The sequence below is a fragment of the Colobus angolensis genome, unplaced genomic scaffold (genome assembly GCF_000951035.1).
Source record: "Colobus angolensis palliatus isolate OR3802 unplaced genomic scaffold, Cang.pa_1.0 Scaffold15, whole genome shotgun sequence".
Taxonomy (NCBI): Eukaryota; Metazoa; Chordata; class Mammalia; order Primates; family Cercopithecidae; genus Colobus; species Colobus angolensis.
In genome coordinates, this window is record NW_012114599.1 from 3549682 (window position 1) to 3569396 (window position 19715).

The following is a 19715-nucleotide window of genomic DNA, read 5'->3' on the forward strand; positions in this document are numbered from 1 at the left end:
GGATGGTCTCGATCTCCTGACCTCGTGATCCGCCCGCCTCGGCCTCCCAAAGTGCTGGGATTACAGGCTTGAGCCACCGCGCCCGGCCTAGCACACAATTCTTAACAAATGAAGTGCACAACTCTCCTACAGTCAGCCTGTAGGAGTTTATATTTTTCAAAAGATGGCCCACACTCTTAAGGCTTTTAAATCATTGGAAGACTTTGGAAGACTGTTAGCTCCTCTCTCTCTCTCTCTTTTTTTTTTTGAGACCGAGTCTCACTCTGTCACCCAGGCTGTAGTGCAGTGGTACAATCTCAGCTCACTGCAACCTCCACCTCCCAGGTTCAAGTGATTCTCCTGCCTCAGCCTCCCAAGTAGCTGGGATTTCAGGCACCCACCACCATGCCTGGCTAATTTTTTATTTTTAGTAGAGACTGAGTTTCACCATGTTGGCCAGGCTAGTCTCGAACTCCAGACTTCAGGTAATCCACCCTCCTTGTACTCCCAAAGTGCTGGGATTACAGGCATGAGCCATCGTGCCCAGCCGGCTACTCTTTTAACTGACAGCTACATAGCAGGGGAAACTGGTGTTTGGGCTTGTGAATAAACATCATTGTTTTTGTTTTTTTTCTATGAAGTGTTAGTTTTGAATGACCCGTTATTTGTAGCCAGTAATCAGAATATTCAAGTGTTGCTGATTTTATGTTCTGTTTCTTCTAGATGTCATTGCCAAGAAGAGCAAAAGTACAGGTCCAGGGTGTGGTACCGAAAGATGAATTTTCTTCATTCTCTGAGTTGTAAGCATTCTGGTTTAATATGTGGGTAGGGGAATGATGAATATTTTAGTAAGGAGTAATGCATTCTGTCACTTTCTAACTCCTTAAGTGATGTGGGTAGAAAAAACTATTTTTTATTCATTCATACAACAAATATTTGTTGAACTCATGCTGTGTTCCAGGTTCTGTCTAGTGCTGCTAATAAAGTATTGAAAGGAGAGAGAAAGTAACCAACTAAATATATAACATAATATTTACACTAGAATGTAAGCTCCATGAGCGCACAGAGTTTTATCTATTGCTTTAGAGCAGGATTTTTCAGCCTCTGCACTACTGACATTGTGTGCAAGATAATTCTTTGTTGTAGGGGCTATCTTTTGGCTTGTAGGATTTTTAGCAGCATCCTTGGCCTCTACCCACTGGATGCCAGTAGCTTCCTGCCCAGTTGTAACAATTAAAAATGTCTCCAGACATTGCTAGATATCCCCAGTTGAGAATCTCTGCTTTAGAATGTCATATTAGGTGCTCTGAAGATATTTGTTAAGTAAATGACTGACAGTATTTATGGTAATAAGTACTATAATGAAAAATAAAACAGGGCAGGGGATAGAGAGCATAGTGAGTGGTTGCAATCGGGGGGGGGCATTTTGGATACAGTAGTCAGAAAGTTATTTTGGAAGATGTGGCAAGAGATCTAGGTGAGATTTGGGGGTGCAACTTGCAAAGATCTTGGGGATGGGTGTTCCAAATAGAGAAAGCAGCAAGTGCAAAGACCGTGAGGCAGGAGTATGTTTGGTGTGTTGAGGGAACAGCAAGAAGACCAGTGTGGCCAGTCTAGAGACATGAGGCAGAGAGTGGTAAGACATGAGATTATAATGAGTAGGATCTGGCTCTAATAGGCTTAGATCCTTCTCCTTAGTCCCTTTGACTTCTCTTCTCACCAACCTCTAAATTTTGGAATCCCTCAAGGCTTAATTCTAAGCCCCCCCACCCACATCCTCTCCCCTCCCCCCTCTCCCCTCCCCATTGGTAGCTGATCTTATCTTATGACTCAATATAAAAATCTCAATTTTATACAGTATCTCCAACTTGATCTTCCCTGGTATTAGATTTTTATTTGAAGTGGGTTGGGAGGACACTGGAGGGTTTTGGGTAGGGATGTTATGTGACCTAGTTTATATTTGTAAAATATTCTGGTTTCTTGGTGGAGAATAGACTATAGGGGGCAAAACTGGAAGTAGGGGAAATGAGTTAAGGAGATTATTGTAGAAGCTTAGGGTTCTAGATGTGAAAGTGATGAGAAATGGTCTAATTTGGGGTATATTTTGAAGGTAGAGTGGACAGGACGTGGTGCTGGATTGGATTTGGGTTATGAAAGAATGACAGACATTTTGGAAAGACTGGAAGAGGAACAGGTGTGAGAGTGGTGGAATCAGGAATTCTGTTTTGGACTTGGCGAGTTTGATGTGATTGCTGGACATTCAGGTGAAAGTGGATATACAAGTCTTGAGCTCAAGGAGGGAAGCTGGAGATACTACGTAAAAATGAGATTCCCAGCTGGGTGCAGTGGCTCACACCTGTAATCGCAGTGCTTTGGGAGGCCAAGTCGAGCTGATCACTTGAGGCCAGGAGTTTGAGACTAGCCTGGCCATCATAGTGAAACCCGTCTCTACTGAAAATACAAAAATTAGCCAGGCGTGGTAGCGCATGCCTATAATCCTAGCTACTTGGGAGACTGAGTCATGAGAATCACTTGAACCCAGGAGGTGGAGATTGTAGTGAGCCGAGGTCACGTTACTGCACTCCAGCCTGGGTGACAGAGGGAGACTCTGTCTCTAAATAAATAAATAAAAATAAAATAGAGATTCCTGTATTGAGAAAATAAAAGATTAGCTGGCAAGAGAGCATAGAGGGAGGAGAGGGCTGAGGACTAAGCCTCGAGGGATTCCAACATTTAGAGATTAGGGAGAAGAGGAGTCAAAAGGACTAAAGAGAAGCTGCCAAGAAGTAGTATGAAAACCAAGGGGTGGGGTTCCTGTATATAAGGGATGTGCTCTAAGAAGTGAGTGCCAGATGCTCCTGAGAGCTCACGTGATAGGGAAGGAGAGTTGACTAGCTGCCTTAGAACTGCTTCATGTGTCTGTGCTTGTGTTTTCTTCATAATAACTAAAGGGCTTGAATCTTGGTGATATTCCTCTGTGAAATAGGGTTAGTCAGTAATACTGGTTGATAGGTGATGAGACTAAGGAGGGAAGAAGTCATCCTGCTCAGTTTGATGATAGTATGAGGAATGGAACCCTAGTTTTCTAGTTCATTGGTTTTCTAATTATAGTTTCTTTCAGTTCCATTGCTATTATGTTATTCTGATGATTCCTGTTTTTTGTTTGATTGTTTGTTTGTTTTTGCTTACCAGGCTTAGTGTTACCTCTGAAGAGAACACCAGTAGTTTGACCTATCATGATTATTCTCTTCTAGAGCATAATTCCAGTCAGGTTTTTGTCCCCAGGAAGAACTTAACATTAAAAAACCCAGACCTCCCTATTCACTCATCTCAGTAAAGGAAGTCTCACCAATATTGACCTTTTACATTAGAGTAGAAATGAATGGAATTAACTGGGTTGGCAGGAGCATGATGGTCCTTTAACAGAGTTCCCATGGCTGCTTTTTCTCTGCTCTTGCTGTGAGTTTGATTCTTGGTTGTTAGAAAAGTACCATAGTTGCCCCTGATCCAATCTAATCAGGAAAGAAATCCATTCTGTGAAAGGAAAAAAGGGTTAATTAAAGCAGTTGGAATGGTCTTGGTGCTGGCTTTTAATGTAATTTAGGGTGTTTCCTAGAACCATTTCTCAATCCTTTCATTGATTTGAATAACTTAATACAATTTAAATGAATCTGATTAGTAGTTGGGAACTTATTTAAGTGCTTTTCACTGTTAAAATTGAAAAGCTCACGCTGACTATGGTCTGACATGACCCAGTAAATTACTTAAGGTAATAAATGATTTTTTATGTCTTGAATGAATGTGTGTATGTGTTTGTCAGTTAGGTGAGAAAAGAATGGAGAGACAGAGCTGTGATTTACAGCACACTGCGGTATTTTTACACTGATCTGTCATCAACTCTGTTGGTTCAATTCTTAGCAATAACTGTTCACAGCCTGTACTCAATCACTCCATTTTATATTAAACACCTCCTACTTTATCGTTTTTTCAAGAATCATGCATCTCTTTTTTACCTTTGACATTTGCTTTTATTTTCCTGGAGATTATTCTGTTGATTTACTTCTAGATCATCTGCCTCTAAAGAAGATGACAAGGAAGATAGTGCCTGGGAGCCCCAAAAGAAAGTTCCCAGAAGCCGTAAGCAGCCCCCTCCCAAGGAATCCAAACCAAAGAGGATGCCTCGGGTGAAGAAGAAGACCCCACAGATCAGTGATGGCTCAGAAGTCGTTGTCAAGGAGGAGCTGGTAGGTGCTATAACTGGATGGAGGGAACTCTGTGGTGTCTTCCTGATTGGTGATGTTACTTTCTTATTCTACAGAGTAGGACAAGGCATGTAAATGACAAAAACTGCCAGCAATGGCATTCCCTACCATGGGTCTTAATTTTTGGGTCTTTACTGTGTTTCCGTGTCTATTCCCTTTTCCCTCTCCTAGGAGTTGGTCTGGGTGTGTTAGTGCTGGTAATGATGGTGGCATTAGCAAATAGTTGAGTGCTTACCATTAGCCAGGCAATGTGCTCAGCGTTTCATTTAAATGATCTTACTTAATCTTTATAACAACCATTGAGGCAAGTGCTTTTATGCTGATTTTATAGATGAGAAAGCTGAAGAAAGAGATGTTAAGTGACTTGCTCATGGTGTACAGATAGTAAGTGATAGAACTGGGTTTCTAAGTTAGGAACATGATTTTGTCACCATTTTGGGAACAGATATATCTCTCTTGGGTGTTTTTACATCAGCTGTGTTCACAAGAGAGATAAATACAGCCAGAGTGCTGGTTTAATAATTAATAGTTTAAAATAATAATCTTAAAGACGTGAAATTCTTATGGCCGGCATTTTGCTCTCCTTGGAGGCTAATCTAAATAGGGAATTAAATAGTAATCAGAAATTTACTTGATGAGCATGGACTCAGAATAGTATGATGAGATAAATTCATTCATTTGAGTTTATTGAATGTCTACTGTGGTTTAGGCACTGTGCTTGTCACAATGGCAATCGAATGTTTTAATAGCTTGAAGCTGAGACAGTATGAAGTATCCACCTTAGAGCAGGGCTCTCTTACTGTTGGGGTGAAAATACTCAAAATTTGTTTGTGAAGCTTTCCTCTCTTTCTTGTGTTATTTAAAAAGTGCTGATCATATTTGCTTTCTGCAGTTCTTTTTCTGTTCCTCTGTGGCTGACAACACCCTTTATGATTGCCACTTTCTTTGGATATGTCAATTCATTTGATTAGGTTATCAACTCTTTTAGGCCTGGGAGTTACTTTATCTTTATATCTCTGCTCTGATCCATTCTATTTTGGGCAAAAAATTGAATACTCAGAGGGCTCTGTAATGTTCATTATTTTCAAGTTCAGTTGGTGGTGGTAGTAAGTTGGCATTGGGGTGGAAGTGCTCTTTATTGTAGTCCTAAATATTCTTAATAGTGATTCTGGAAAAAATACTTGATAGAAGAGAAGACAGAATTTTGACTGATATTTGGTTTGGGAACTGTTCATGTTTGTGCCATCTGCATCACTTAGGTAATGAAGAACAGACCAGCTTGGGGGTAGGGTCTTTGTCTTATTTACACAATCCGCAGTGCCAAGATGGGTGCCAAGTCTCATTTCTTCACACTTGAGCTGTCACTTGGATTGGGGGGCAGTGGCGTTGCAGAGTGTAGTCTCTAGACACCTACACCTACACCTCTAGACACCTGTGTGGGCTGCTGTGAGGACTCTTGTTAAGGAAAAGTACCTGACATTAGCCTGCTGTCATTCTGTGTTCTATCCTCTACTCTTCAGCAGAAATTGGTGGCATGTGTTGCCTGTTGAGTTGTATGAGCGAATGAGTGTTACTTTTCTCCCTGCTAAGTGGTTGACTTTGATAGCAAGTTTTCATCTTGGTTTTTTGGCATGTGTAGACCTATCCTTTACTCATTTTAAAAAATTAAACTGCTTATTTCTATTTTTTTTTTTTTTTTTGAGACGGAGTCCCGCTCTGTCGCCCAGGCTGGAGCACAGTGGCCGGATCTCAGCTCACTGCAAGCTCCGCCTCCCGGGTTTATGCCTTTCTCCTGCCTCAGCCTCCCGAGTAGCTGGGACTACAGGCACCCGCCACCGCGCCCGGCTAGGTTTTTTGTATTTTTTAGTAGAGACGGGGTTTCACCTTGTTAGCCAGGATGGTCTCGATCTCCTGACCTCGTGATCCGCCCGTCTCAGCCTCCCAAAGTGCTGGGATTACAGGCTTGAGCCACCGCGCCCGGCCTAAACTGCTTATTTCTAAATAGACATGCAATGGCAAGAAATAATAGAAGAATTCCATATACTCTTTATCCATTTTTTCCCGAATGGTAGCATCTTGCAAATCTATGGTAAGATATCACAACCAAGATACTGACATTGATAAAATCCACTGATCTTACTTAGATTGCTCTAGTTTTACTTGTATTCATTCATGTGTATGTATATGTATGTACTTGGTTCTATGAGATTTTATCACACATGTAGGTTTGTGTAGCTACCATGACAGAACAGTTCCATTACCACAAGGATGCCTAGTGTTGCCCTTTTATAGCCACACCCACCTCCCTGCATCATCCCTGACCCTTGCCAACCTCTAATCTGTTCAGGAATGTTACATAAATGTATTCATATAGTATATAACTTTGAGATTGTCTTTTTTCCCCATTCAACATAATTTCCTTGAGATTCTTCCAAGTTATTGTGTGTATCAATAATTTGTTCACTTTTATTTGTGAGTAATATTCCCTGGAAATTGCTTTTATCTTCTAATTCTCATATGTTCTCTTTGTGGTTTGATAGAATAGCTCTGTGGCTATTGCTGACACTGCTTTGGAAGACAAAAAAAATGAATTGGATACCGTACCGACTCTGAAAACAGCCAAGACAAAACGGAAATGTTCAGCGCAGCCACATGCAGCTCAAAGGACCAAAAAACTGAAAGTTGATGAAGAAACCAGCAAAGCCAGCAACTTAGAGGGTGAGAGTAATAGTTCAGAGACACCATCCACAAGCACTATGTGGGGAGGTACATGCAAGATGGAAGAGAATGAAGATGACTTTACATTTGGTCAGTCCCCTTTAAAGAAAATGAAGACTGAAACATGTCCTCAGGGGCAGCCTGTCAAGTTTCCAGCAAATGCCAATAATATTAAAGAGGAGGTGGAAATGAATTGGGACATAGTACAGGTATGTGCAGCCTTTTTCTGTCACTTTTGTTTGAGTGCTTTCTTTTTGACTAGCATAGGGGTTGTACTGTCTATAAGGGAAGGGCTGGGGGTTTTCACTTCTCTCTTCAGTTTTGCCAGTGATTTCTGGAGGCTTTCCCACTTGATACTTTCTTGGGGACACTGTTTTGTGTTGTAGCTAATCATCAGTTCTTCAGCTAAGATATGTGGCCTCACTTGGCCTTTGCCATGGTGTTTTAGTGAACATACACTATATAGACAGGCTCTACCAACTGGTCGGGCCCCCACAGGCTCTTTGTTAAGTTTTTGCTTTGAACTTGGACTGTATTTTCCTATAAAAGCAGTGTAGGTGGTTAGGTCACTGGCTGTTCATACATCTAGTTAACCCTTAGTATGATGTTGTAATGTACTACAAGACCTAGCAATTTTTGAAAGGAAATTCTATGAGAATTCCAACTTGAGATGCCAGAATTATATGTCTTACTACAGGGGAAATCAGATTTCTTCCAGTTTTTTTGGTTGGCTTTGGGGACAGTATTAGAGACCTGAAGAGTGACTTGTGAGCTTTTGTCTGTCCGAGCACACTCCGGGACCATTTTTGACTAAATTGTGGTAATGCTTCTCAGAGTAGATGGGGGTGACTTCCCTCCCTGTTACCTGTCCCATGTGGTTCTGATGTGTACTCTTTCCCTTGCTGTGATTGTGGCTGTAGAGCCAAGGGCCTCTGCTGGATCCTGATTCCACTTCTCAATCTGGGACTGCCTGTGTGTCACCTTTGTTCTTCAGAGGAATGTCTTTGTACCCATACTGCCTTTTCTATTATCTATTAGTAAAATGTCACTGGTAATTTTTAATCATGATTTTTCTTCTCTCTGGTGCACTAAGGAATAGAATGTTGCTTTACAACTTTTCCTCTTACCTTGTTCCTGAATGAATAGTCCAAGCTATCTTAGAAAAACGGAGTATAATTAGGCTCCGTTCTATGCTTTCTTTTTCTTTGTTCATTTAGACCTAGAGGGCAGCGTTTTTAAACTGTGATCTGTGGACTTCCTGCATCAGATTCACCCTGAAGCCTTTCTTAAAGTTCTTGGTTCCAGACCAGGCCTACAGAGGCAGGTGGACGTGTACCACGTCCCTTCTCTTTTCTTTTTCTAACACTTTTTAAGCTTATTTCCATTGCTGACATAGATCCACCTCTGGTAGTTGACAGTGTGCAGGAGGAAGTTAAGAAATTTTAGACTGTGAAGTCTCTGGTCTTTGAGACTTGATAATAAGTTATTCACAGTAAAGAGCTACTTATTCTATGACTCTGCTTCCCACCCTGTGTTACAGGGAAAGAGATATAGAAAGTGGCCCTGCCTTAACCTTTTGTCTCTAGGTTACAAGTAATAGAAACTTCTTTATAATGAGCCTAAGTAGAAAAGAGTTTTTCACGAAGGACATAGGGACCTTTCAAAGAACAAAAGGGACAGAATGCGGTCAAGTCTCCCAAAGGACTTGAACCAGAAATTGGGAAACTGTGAGGACTCAGAGAAGATGCTCTTAGTTTTCTCTCTATCTGGTGTCTTATCATCACCAATTTCTGCTGCTTCTCTGCTTGAGTTATTATTTTCTCAGCAGATAAGATTTCCTTGCTTCTTTACAGAGGATAGAAAATGACAGCTCCCTAGTTTATTTGCCATTAGTTTTATTAGTTACATAGACTGACCAGTTACTTCTGTATTCCAGTTCCAATTTTTTTTTTTTTTTGGTGAGACGGAGTCTCACTCTGTTGCCCAGGCTGGAGTACAGTGGCACAATCTTGGCTCACTGCAACCTCCACCTCCCGGGTTCAAGCGATTCTCCTGCCTCAGCCTTCTGAGTAGCTGGAACCACAGGCATGTGCCACCACGCCCGGCTAATTTTTTGTATTTTTAGTAGAGACGGGGTTTTACCATGTTAGCCAGAATGGTCTCCATCTTCTGACCTTGTGATCCGCCCGCCTCGTTCTCCCAAAGTGCAGGGATTACAGGCAAGAGCCACCACACCTGGCCTCCAGTTCCAAATTTTAAGAAGAAAGTCTGATTGGCTGAATTTGGGTCAGGTATCTACCTCTGGTCCAGTGCCTGGGGTGCTGAGGCCTCATCGTATTTTAGAAATACGGCTGCCAGAGCTCCACCTCTGTGTGTGTGTGTGTGTGTGTGTGTGTGTGTGTGTGTGTGTGTTGGGTGGGCGGGGGTGTTCTCTGAGAAAAGGAGGGCATTTCTGGGCCACCTGAAGATGTCTGCTTCAGGGTTCAGCTTTATAATGTAAATTTATAAATCTAGGTGATGATTAGCCACTGTTGGCAAAAATTTACATAGGTTTCTTTTACCATAATACCTTAAGGTGTTGGTTTACAGATCTTTAATTGACAAGGGATAATAATACTTACCATTTATTTGTAGATGACTTGTTATGAGCTCGGCTCTGTACTAGGCACTTTATATTCATTTAATACATTATCATGATGGATTAGTAGATACAATGGGTTATCAAAAAATCCTTTACAGATAGGAGTAGAATAGACAGAAAACAGTTTTGTTTGTTCAGAAAAACCATCTTAAAGTTAATAATTACTGAGAAATTACTGAGAATTGACTCCAGGTAGTTGTAGAATTTAGTTTCTAGTTTGCATCACTTCTTTAATAGGTATAACTAAAGTTGATTTCAGAGCTTTGAGAGAAGAAAATTTGTTCTGCAATTCGTTAACCTAGACTTTTAATGTTTTGTTAGGGATGAATACCTGGGTTCCCTAATGAGTTCTGTAATGTCACTAAAATAGCAGCTAAACAAAGCCTTTTGGAAAGTACATTCCAAGAGAAAGGCAAAATGACTTGCTGAGTAGAATGAGGAGGGACAAGTGTATGATAAGCAATAGGTGCCCAGCTGCCAGAAGGTGAGTGACAAAGGAAAAGCAAAGAAACAAAAGTTTTATTTGTAAGCCAGTAGTAGTAATGTCCTTTGTTGTGTTGTGGGAATAGTGACTTGGAAGCAAGTTGTCTCATTTAAAGGCACAAGAACTATTTTATGGCCTTTTGCCCTCTTAGAAAATATTTTGAAAATTATAGTCATACTAGATTTTCCTTTTAATTCCAAGCAATTTTTTTTTCCTCTTCTTCCTTTTTTGAAGTGAGTTTTGACAGCTGAAAGCCTGTTCTTTGAGAATCTGGGCACTCCTTGCCTGTGAGTTGGGAAGTGGTTTTTGGGATGCTGCCACCTTTGCTGAGCAAGCCAATGGCAACTATTAAGCTCAGCATTTTCCTGGTGGGTTTAGGGAAATTGCCTGGGAAACTATTACGTGTGAATTTACATGTTTGGGTTCTTTTTATTTAACCAGTTGCAATTATCCTTCCTTAATTTTAACTTGAATTTTACAGACAATTCTTGTGATATATGTGGATTTCCTTTCCTATACTTTTAAAATTTCTCCGTAAACAGGAGAAACTTTGTGGGAGAGAAAGTAATTTTGTCTTAAAACTGTATTCCTGCTTGTAAACATGGTTGAGAACAGGGGTAGATGTTGGAAAAAGAGGGAACTGACAAGAATGAGAGTCAAGTAATACCAAGCCAGAAAATCAGAAAAAGTCTTGAACATTTGGATATGGACCAGACTCAATGAAATACCTGTAACATGCATATTATCTGCCACAAAATGTATGTCCAAATTCTTTGGGGAACTCCTGAATAGTATCTAGTTAGCAAGGAATGGTTAATGAAACTTAATTATATAGAAATTATTAGGTATTACTAGTTGAACATGTGGAAATGTCATTTATATTTCCTTCATTTTTGTGTACTATTCCCCATGGTCTTGGCCACAATAAAACTTGGTCCTCTGTTTTTTCCTTTTGAGGTGTTTTTCTCAACTCTGAAAACTACAGATTTTTTTCAGGAACATCACTGTCTTGTTTGGAGAGGCAGAACTATATATAGTCAACACTTGATTTAGTTTTAGGCTTGTCAAAAGGACAAAATTACAAGTTTAGTTTAAAGATCTAATTTGAGTGTGTGATTCTAGAATCAAGCAACGCTTTGTTTCATAAAATAGGATAAGTGTTCTAATGAATTGAGCAGGGGAGTTGGTTTTATACATAGGACTAATGAAAGCAGAAACAACAGAACGCGGATTACTTTCCTTGTAAGGTGGAGACAGGGAGACTGAAAAATAGAAAAATAACAGCTAAAATGAAGTTACTTCAGTCTTTTTGTATAAGGATTAAAGTAGAGAGAACTTTATTATCATGCTCATTGAAGATTGAATTTGGCCTGTTTGGGAACTTGGCTGTTACTCTTTAGATTTCTTGGAAAGTCAGATAACAACTTTGTTTTAGTTTGGTGACTAACACTTTAGCCAGGGTGAGTCCATTTTGATTTTTAGTCTATAGACCATAGGATCTATTGGGGTCTACTGCAGGAGCTTCATCCAAAACAATGGCCTCCTATAATGTTTTAACAGACATTATACATGAATGTATTTTGTTTCTTATTTCCTGATCAGGGGTTGGGGATCACCAGGTTTTTTGACAGAAGCAACCTACTCCTTTTCAGCCCTTTCTCCCAAACTGCAATTGTGTGATTGCAACCAGAAACAAGTTTTTGTTAAAGGTATTTTGCAAATATGTTATGGATACCATGAACTGTAGGAATTGGAAGAAGTGACTAGCTACAGACAGTTTTTGGGAAAATTAAACTGCTCCAAAGGTGGTGGTTGTCCAGTTTCTTTCGGGAGTGGTGAGTGTAGGGGAGTTGAGCAGCCGTGTGTAATATCTTAGTAAAGTTTGCTAAACAGGGAGAAGAAGCAAACAAAACCTTTTTTATTAGCTATTTTCCCTTTGTTGCAAGAGATTGTGTGGGGTTATGTGGGTGAAGAAAACCGTGGGATGACAAAATTGGGGAAATAAGTGAGACAAAAAAGTGGTCAGCATTTCTCAGTTGTGTATCTCAGTGCAATTCTGTGTATAAATGCGGAACCACTTATTAGGTTTAACCTATTTGTCCAGGAGAAATTAAATAAGAGAAATTATATTGGTATTTTTTGTTAATATAATTTAGTTGCTAGTATTTATTATGGGCTTTTAAAAAAACAACTTCTTTTTGAAGTATAACATACAGAAAATTGTGCATAAATGTACAGCTCAAGGATGTTCAGAAGTGTAACCATGCAACAGGCTTCCAGAACATTACCAACATCTTAAAATCCCCCTTTATACCCTTTTCCATGTCCTCCTTCCCTCTCATACAACAACTCTTCTGATTTCTAACAGCATAGATTGGTTTTTCCTTTTGCAGTCTGTAAGGAAACTTGTGTGTGTAATAGAATAAGTGATACAGTGAAATAACTAGGTAAGGGTAAGGAGAACAGCAGAAATCAACAGCTTTTCAGAGGGGAGGTGGCCAGTTGCTGGTTTGGGAGTGATTTAGAATAGAAAATTCTCTCAATTCCACTCATTAGAGAGTCATTTAACTTAGATGTTCTTTTAAAATGCAGATGCTGCCTGGATGATTAAGGCTGTAGTTTATTTGCTTGATACCAAGATGTTTTCTTTTTAACTGAGGAAATAGAAATTTCCTTTTGGAGGAGTAAATCTCAGGACACTTTGGGAAAAAGCATTTTCTTGGAGGTTTTAGAGAGAGGGCAGTAAGCCATCAGATCTCATGAAACTCATTGTTCCAAGAACAGCATAGAGGAAACCGTCCCCCGTAATTCAGTTATCTCCGCCTGGTCGTGTCCTTGACACATGCGGATTATGCCTGAGGAATCATCTTGCTTGGCATGTAAATTGAATTTTTGAAGAGGGTTTTTTTTTTTTTTTTTTTTTTTTGGAGACAGAGTCTTGCTCTGTCTCCCAGGCTGGAGTACAGTGGCCGGATCTCAGCTCACTGCAAGCTCTGCCTCCCAGGTTTACGCCATTCTCCTGCCTCAGCCTCCCGAGTAGCTGGGACTACAGGCGCCCGCCACCTCGCCCAGCTAGTTTTTTGTATTTTTTAGTAGAGACGGGGTTTCAGCGTGTTAGCCAGGATGGTCTCGATCTCCTGACCTCGTGATCCGCCCGTCTCGGCCTCCCAAAGTTCTGGGATTACAGGCTTGAGCCACCGCGCCCGGCTGAAGAGGTTTTATAGTTTGTGCGATTTTGGGCAGTTTACCTTTTTGGCCTTCAGTTTTTGCATTTGTAAAATGGGAACAATAAAGTACCTTTCTCATATAGTTTAAATGAGTTTATATTGACTGTGTAAAAGTGTTTGGAACATTATAGACTCTATAGAGGAATTAGCCTAAGACAACAGTCAAAATAAGTGCCTCTCTGTCTTAGAGGTAAAAAAAATTCTTGAGAATGCATTTTTCCCCCCCTTACTCTCATTCCTACCTGCCAGTTAATTTTTAAGAAATACTAAAGTAGTAAATGTGAATCGCTTATAGGTGAAAACTGTAGTAGTTCTTTGCCCTACTACCCCTTCCCAACTCTAAGACTTGCTCTCTATTTTTAGCTCTTTTAGTTGTTTCTTTGTTGTTTGCCTAATTTTTCTAAAACACACATTATTAAACCCCCACCCCAGAGTTTCTGATTGAGTGGCTTTTGGCTGGGACCCAAGAATTTGCATTTTTAGCAAGTTCTCAGATGATGCTTATGCTGCTGGTTTGGGGACCACACATTGTAAACCACTGCTGTAGTTCATAGATCTCATCAACTCTTGAAAAGGGGGTTGACTCAATAGCTGAAACCAAACCAGGAGTGGATCCGTTGTTGAATGGCTTTGTTACCAGTGGAAGGTATCCCAGTTACTGATGTCAAATCTGTAAGGGTCTGCAGCAACCTAAGTTTTTGCCTCCTCCAAAGAAAGAATTCGACTCAGGGGCATAAGGCAAGAGAGACCAAGGCAAACTTCAGAGTAGGAGTGAAAGTTTGTTTAAAAGGCTTTAGAACAAGAAAGAAAGGCAAGGAAAGTATGCTTGGAAGAGACCCAAGCAGGCACTGAGGTCAAGTGTGGTGTTTAACTTTGATCCTAGGACTCTATAGGCTGGCCCCTTTCCCGTGATTCTTCCCTTAAAGTGGGCTGCCCACATGTACAGTGCCTTCCTTACGCTTGGGAGGTGAGCACGTGCTGTGTGTTTAGGAAGTTGTACATAGACCATCTGAGGCTTTATTTGCTTCTCTGGTGGTGTGTCCCTGTGTATTAGTCTGTTTTCATGCTGCTGACAAAGACATACCCAAGACTGGGAAGAAAAAGTGGTTTAATGGACTTACAGTTCCACATGGCTGGGGAGGCCTCAGAATCATGGTGGGAGGCAAAAGGCACTTCTTACGTGGCAACAGCAAAAGAAAACGAAGAAGCAAAAGTGGAAACACCTGATAAACCCATCAGATCTGGTGAGACTTAATTCACTATCACAAGAATAGCACAGGAGAGGCTGGCCCCCATGATTCAATTACCTCCCCCTGGGTCCCTCCAACAACATGTGGGAATTCTGGGAGATACAATTCAAGTTGAGATTTGGGTGGGGACACAGCCAACCCATATCACACCCATATCCACCATTTTGTTTCTCAATGTGCATGCCCAGGAAGTTGCTTCTCCCTAGTGTCTGCGTTCAGTTAACACTTTAGTGTAATAGGTATGGACCATCAGGAAATGGCCTCTTCCTGGGGCTGGCTGCCAATTTATCACTTTTAGAGAGGCAATGTGATGATTGCCGAACCATCACCCCAACATTCCTAGTTGGGGAGGGGGGCTCTTCTGCCATGCTCATGTCTGTCTAACTACCTATAACAGCTTCATATTGAGTATAGGATATCAATTTCAAACTCTGTAGAATTCACCATGTAGCCTCATCTACCTTTGTATTTCTCACCTGATCTTCACACACCTTGTACATGTAACTGTCCAGTGGGTTCACTTTACCCCCTGCCTACACAGAGCCTATTTATCAAGACAAGGGAATTGCAATAGAGAAAGAGTAATTCACACAGACCCAGCTGCATGGAAGACCGGAGTTTTAGTATTACTCAAATCAGTCTCCCTGAAAACTGGGGAATTGGAATTTTTAAAGAAAACTTGGTGAGTAGGGGGCCATTGAGTCAGGAGTGCTGATTGGTCAGGTCAGAGATGAAATCATAGGGATCAAAGCTGTCTTCTTCTGCTGAGTCAGTTCCTGGGTGGGGGCCACAGGACCATATGAACTAGGTTATCAATCTGGGTGTTGCTGACTGATCCATCTAGTGCAGGGGCTGCAAAATATCTCAAGCACTGATACTAGGTTTTACAATAGGAATGTTATCACCAGGAGCAATTAGGGGATTTTTAAAATCCTGAAGCTTCCAGCTGCATGACTCCTGAATTTGTATATTTTCACACAGCTATGAAGACATACCTGAGACTGGGTAATTTATAAAGGAAAGAGGGGTTTTTTTTTTTTTGAGAGTTTCACTCTTGTTGCCCAGGCTGGAGTGCAGTGGCGCGATCTCAGTTCACTGCAACCTCTGCCTCCCTGGTTCAAGTGATTCTCCTGTCTCAGCCTCCCGAGTAGCTGGGATTACAGGCATGTGCCACCATGCCCAGCTAATTTTTGTATTTTTAGTAGAAACGGGGTTTCATCATATTGGTCAGGCCGGTCTCGAACTCCTGACCTCATGTGATCTGCCTCCTGCGTTGACCTCCCAAAGTGCTGGGATTACAGGCGTGAGCCACTGCCCCTGGCCAGGGATGTTTTTTTTTTTTTTTTTTTTGAGACGGAGTCTCGCTCTGTCGCCGGGGCTGGAGTGCAGTGGCCGGATCTCAGCTCATTGCAAGCTCCGCCTCCTGGGTTCACGCCATTCTCCTGCCTCAGCCTCCCGAGTAGCTGGGACTACAGGCGCCCGCCACCTCGCCCGGCTAGTTTTTTGTATTTTTTAGTAGAGACGGGGTTTCACCATGTTAGACAGGATAGTCTCGATCTCCTGACCTCGTGATCCGCCCGTCTCGGCCTCCCAAAGTGCTGGGATTACAGGCTTGAGCCACCGCGCACGCCCGGCCAAGAGGTTTAATTGACTTACAGTTCAGCATGGCTAGGGAGACCTCAGGAGACTTACAATCATGGCGGAAGGGGAAGCAAACATCCTTCTTCACATGGTGGCAGGGAAAAGAAGTGCAAATAGAGGAAGTACCAGACACTTAGAAAACCACTGTATCTTGTAAGACTCACTCATTATCACGAGAACAGCATGGGGGAAACCACCCCCATGGTTCAATTACCTCCACCTGGTTCTGCCCTTGACACATGGGGATTATGGGGATTACAATTCAAGGTGAGATTTGGGTGGTGACACAGATCCAAACCATATCAACTCCTGAACCATAATTTCTACTCTTGTGGCTAATTTGTTAGTCCTGCAAAGGTAATCTAGTCCCCAGGCAGGAAGGGGGTTTGTTTTGCAAACATGCTTTTATTGTCTTTGTTTCAAAGCTAAACTATAAACTAAGTTCCTCCCAAAGTTAGTTCAGCCTACACCTAGGAATGGACAAGGACAGCTTGGAGGTTAGGAACAAGATGGAGTTGGTTAGGTCGGATCTCTTTCACTGTATTAATTTTCTCAGTTATGATTTTTGCAAAGGCAGTTTTATACATTTCAGCATTACTGAACATTTAGCAATTTAAAAAATGTGCAGTGGTTTCTCCTCAGAGGCTTTTGGTGTTATTCTGTGTTCCTGGAATTCCTGCCTCCCCATTTAGCTGCCTGGAAATACCTTCATTCTCTTGTTGCTTTTCCATTGCTGCAGAGTTCGATGTTTCCACCTTTCCTGTGGTCTTAAAACAATGTATAAACACTTCTGTCAGAGTATGAACCATATAGTATGTCAACAATTTACATGTCTGTCTGCTTTTGTTAGCTTATTAGCTCCTTGAGAAGAGGGACTTGATTTTTTTTACATCTTGATTATCATTGGCTTAGTATGGTTATTGGCATATAATATGAGCTAAAATAAATGTTCAACTGAATCAATATAGAAAACATTTGGTGATTTGGAGTCCCCAAAATGAAGACTGCTTGTATGTGGTTTTGTTAGCCTTAATTTCAAGGATCGAATTTGCATAAGCAGCACTGTACACTCCCATAACATACATGATGCCATATGGATTTGTTAGGACCTATTACCATCCAGGGTCTGGAGTCTTAGCTGTCTTAGGTTTGTTTTATTCAACAATAGATGAGCTTATGGGTAGTGGGAGCCCATGGATTGCCCTAACAATCACACAGTTCCAAAATGATGAGCATTCCTGTCGTTTCCACCTGTCATCTCTGTCTTTCAGAATCTTGCCTATCTTTCAAGGGTCAACCAAAATGCTATTCCTGCAGCAGGCCTGCCTTGATTACCTCAGGGAGATCTTTTCTCTTCTTTAAAAACATGGTACCACTTATTGCCTGGCACATGCTGTTTTATTTTTACTTATTTGCATTAATATTTTATCTTCCCTTCTAGATTGCTAACTTCTTCATGAACAGCCTTATGAAGGCCTCTCAAGAGGGAAGTGGTTAGACCTTTACCTGTAGGTAGCTAAGAGTCATTGGAGCTTAAGTTCAAACAAAAGAAAAAAAACAAGGGACTTGATTGCATTTGTATTTTAGAAATATAATCTGTAATAATGTAGATGGGATGGGTGGGAGGCATAGACAACAATAAAAACCTACTATGAGTTCAGATAAAAGATGCTATTAGTGGAAACAGCTTGACGGGGGAGGGAACAGACATTTTAGAAGTTCCTTTTGCCTCCTTAGTGACAGAGTAGAGGGATGTGATAGAGAATATACAGTGATGCTTAGGCTATTGATTAGAATGCTTTTGATTACAATAAGAGAAAACTATCTCAAACTAGTTTAAGCAATAAAGGAGATTTATTGATCTATGTAACAGGAAAATTTCGGTCAGTTCACTGAAACAAGCTACTATTTTCTTAGCACCACCATCCTCATAACAATAAAATGGCTACAACTTTGAATTTCTACCTCTACAAACTATTTCTTCAGAGGAAGAAATTGTACCTGGGTCCAGAGTTCCAGCCCAAATCTTAAACTTCATGCTGATTGGGCTAATCTCCCTGGCCAGGGCAATGCAGCATTCAGGCTCTTAATTCTGAAAACAGCTGGTTACTTGAGCCACATGCTGTGGAGCTGGAGTTAGGGTCAAGTGCTGTCAAGCCACGTAGCTGCTATATAATGGAGAGAGGTGGTCACAATATTGTGGGAGATAACCACAGTATCCCCTAAGGTTTCTGTGGTAGATGACATGATGTGGACTGGAATAGGAAACAGGAAAAGGTACAGGTTTGAGGGAGAAAATATAAATTGAGTTGATTTTGTGAGGGTCAGGCAAGATAAAAAGTAACGGGAGCATTTCTAAAGAGGGAGGAGCCTCATGAAGGCCTCTTAAGAGCAAAGTAACTGGGCTTGTTCTAGGAACTGAGAGAAGGCTATTGGGCTGGCATCTAATGATCTGGGGAAAGACTGGATAAGATGAGGTTGGAGAGAGGCTGATGTATTTTGGGTCATGGTAGGGAGTTTGGATTCCAAATGCAATGGGAAATCAGTGACAGATCAACATCCAGTATACATTTTGAAAATAACATTCTTGTTGCTTTGTGTATACTGGAATAGATGAGACTTAGAATTGGATGCAGGGAGAACAGGTAAAAGCTATTTCATTAGTTCAGGCTAGAACTAGACTGGGGTGTGGGGCAGAAGAAATGAAGAACAGTGATAGAGTAAGGAAATATTTTGCAGTTCAAGTTGACTGGTTCTTAAGATGGATTGGATTTAAGAGTTGAAGGAGTTAGAAGAGTTAGACTCTTAGTTTTCTGGGTTGAATTGCCATTTGAATAGCATAATATGGGTAAAACCAGAGGAGAAATAAGTTTGAGAAGAAGATAACTTTGGAAATGCAAGATTTGAGATGCCCATTAGATTTCTGAGAGAATATGTCAAAATAGGTAGCTAAATGAGTCTGGAGCTCATGTGGAAGAGAGTCAGGGATAGACATGTGAAATTGGCATTCTTATTGGAATTAGCATTAACCCATCATAATGGGTGACAAGATGTAGACCCTAGGATTTAAGATGCCCCATGAATGAGATATTCTCTATATATAGTCTCTGGAGTTTAGCCATTTATTTCATATGCAGTCTTGAAATTCAGTCTGTTATGTATCTGGACTTGATTTTGGTAATCAGTTGATTATGATAATTCTTTAATAAATTTTCCCTGTTTTTTTTACCACAGTTTCTGTCAGATCTTGGGCATTCAGGGTTGAAATAATAATACAACATATTCCTTTTGTTCTTTACTTTGAAAGAGCTGCTTAGGTTTTTGGAAGCTACTAACATTGGATTTTGTTCTTTCTCTTTTCCAGGCTGACTTTTGTAAACTTTTCTGCTTAACTGTACATTTTGCTAAAACCTATAGACGTAAAAATAATTAAATATTTAAATAATTAATAAATCATCTTTTAATATTATTGTAAATAATTAGTATTTCAATATTATAATTAACATCAATTTT

General features: G+C 40.7%; 1 protein-coding gene across 1 annotated transcript in view; it reads left to right on the top strand.

Annotated features, from left to right (window-relative positions):
* Nucleotides 1–19715, top strand: part of SRBD1 (S1 RNA binding domain 1) — a 238751-nt gene that overhangs the window by 7518 nt on the left and 211518 nt on the right. Inside the window, exons 3-5 of the mRNA XM_011935886.1 lie at nucleotides 703–779; nucleotides 4046–4223; nucleotides 6782–7168. Coding sequence (XP_011791276.1) covers nucleotides 703–779; nucleotides 4046–4223; nucleotides 6782–7168 — 642 coding nt within the window. The remainder of the gene's footprint in view (nucleotides 1–702; nucleotides 780–4045; nucleotides 4224–6781; nucleotides 7169–19715) is intronic.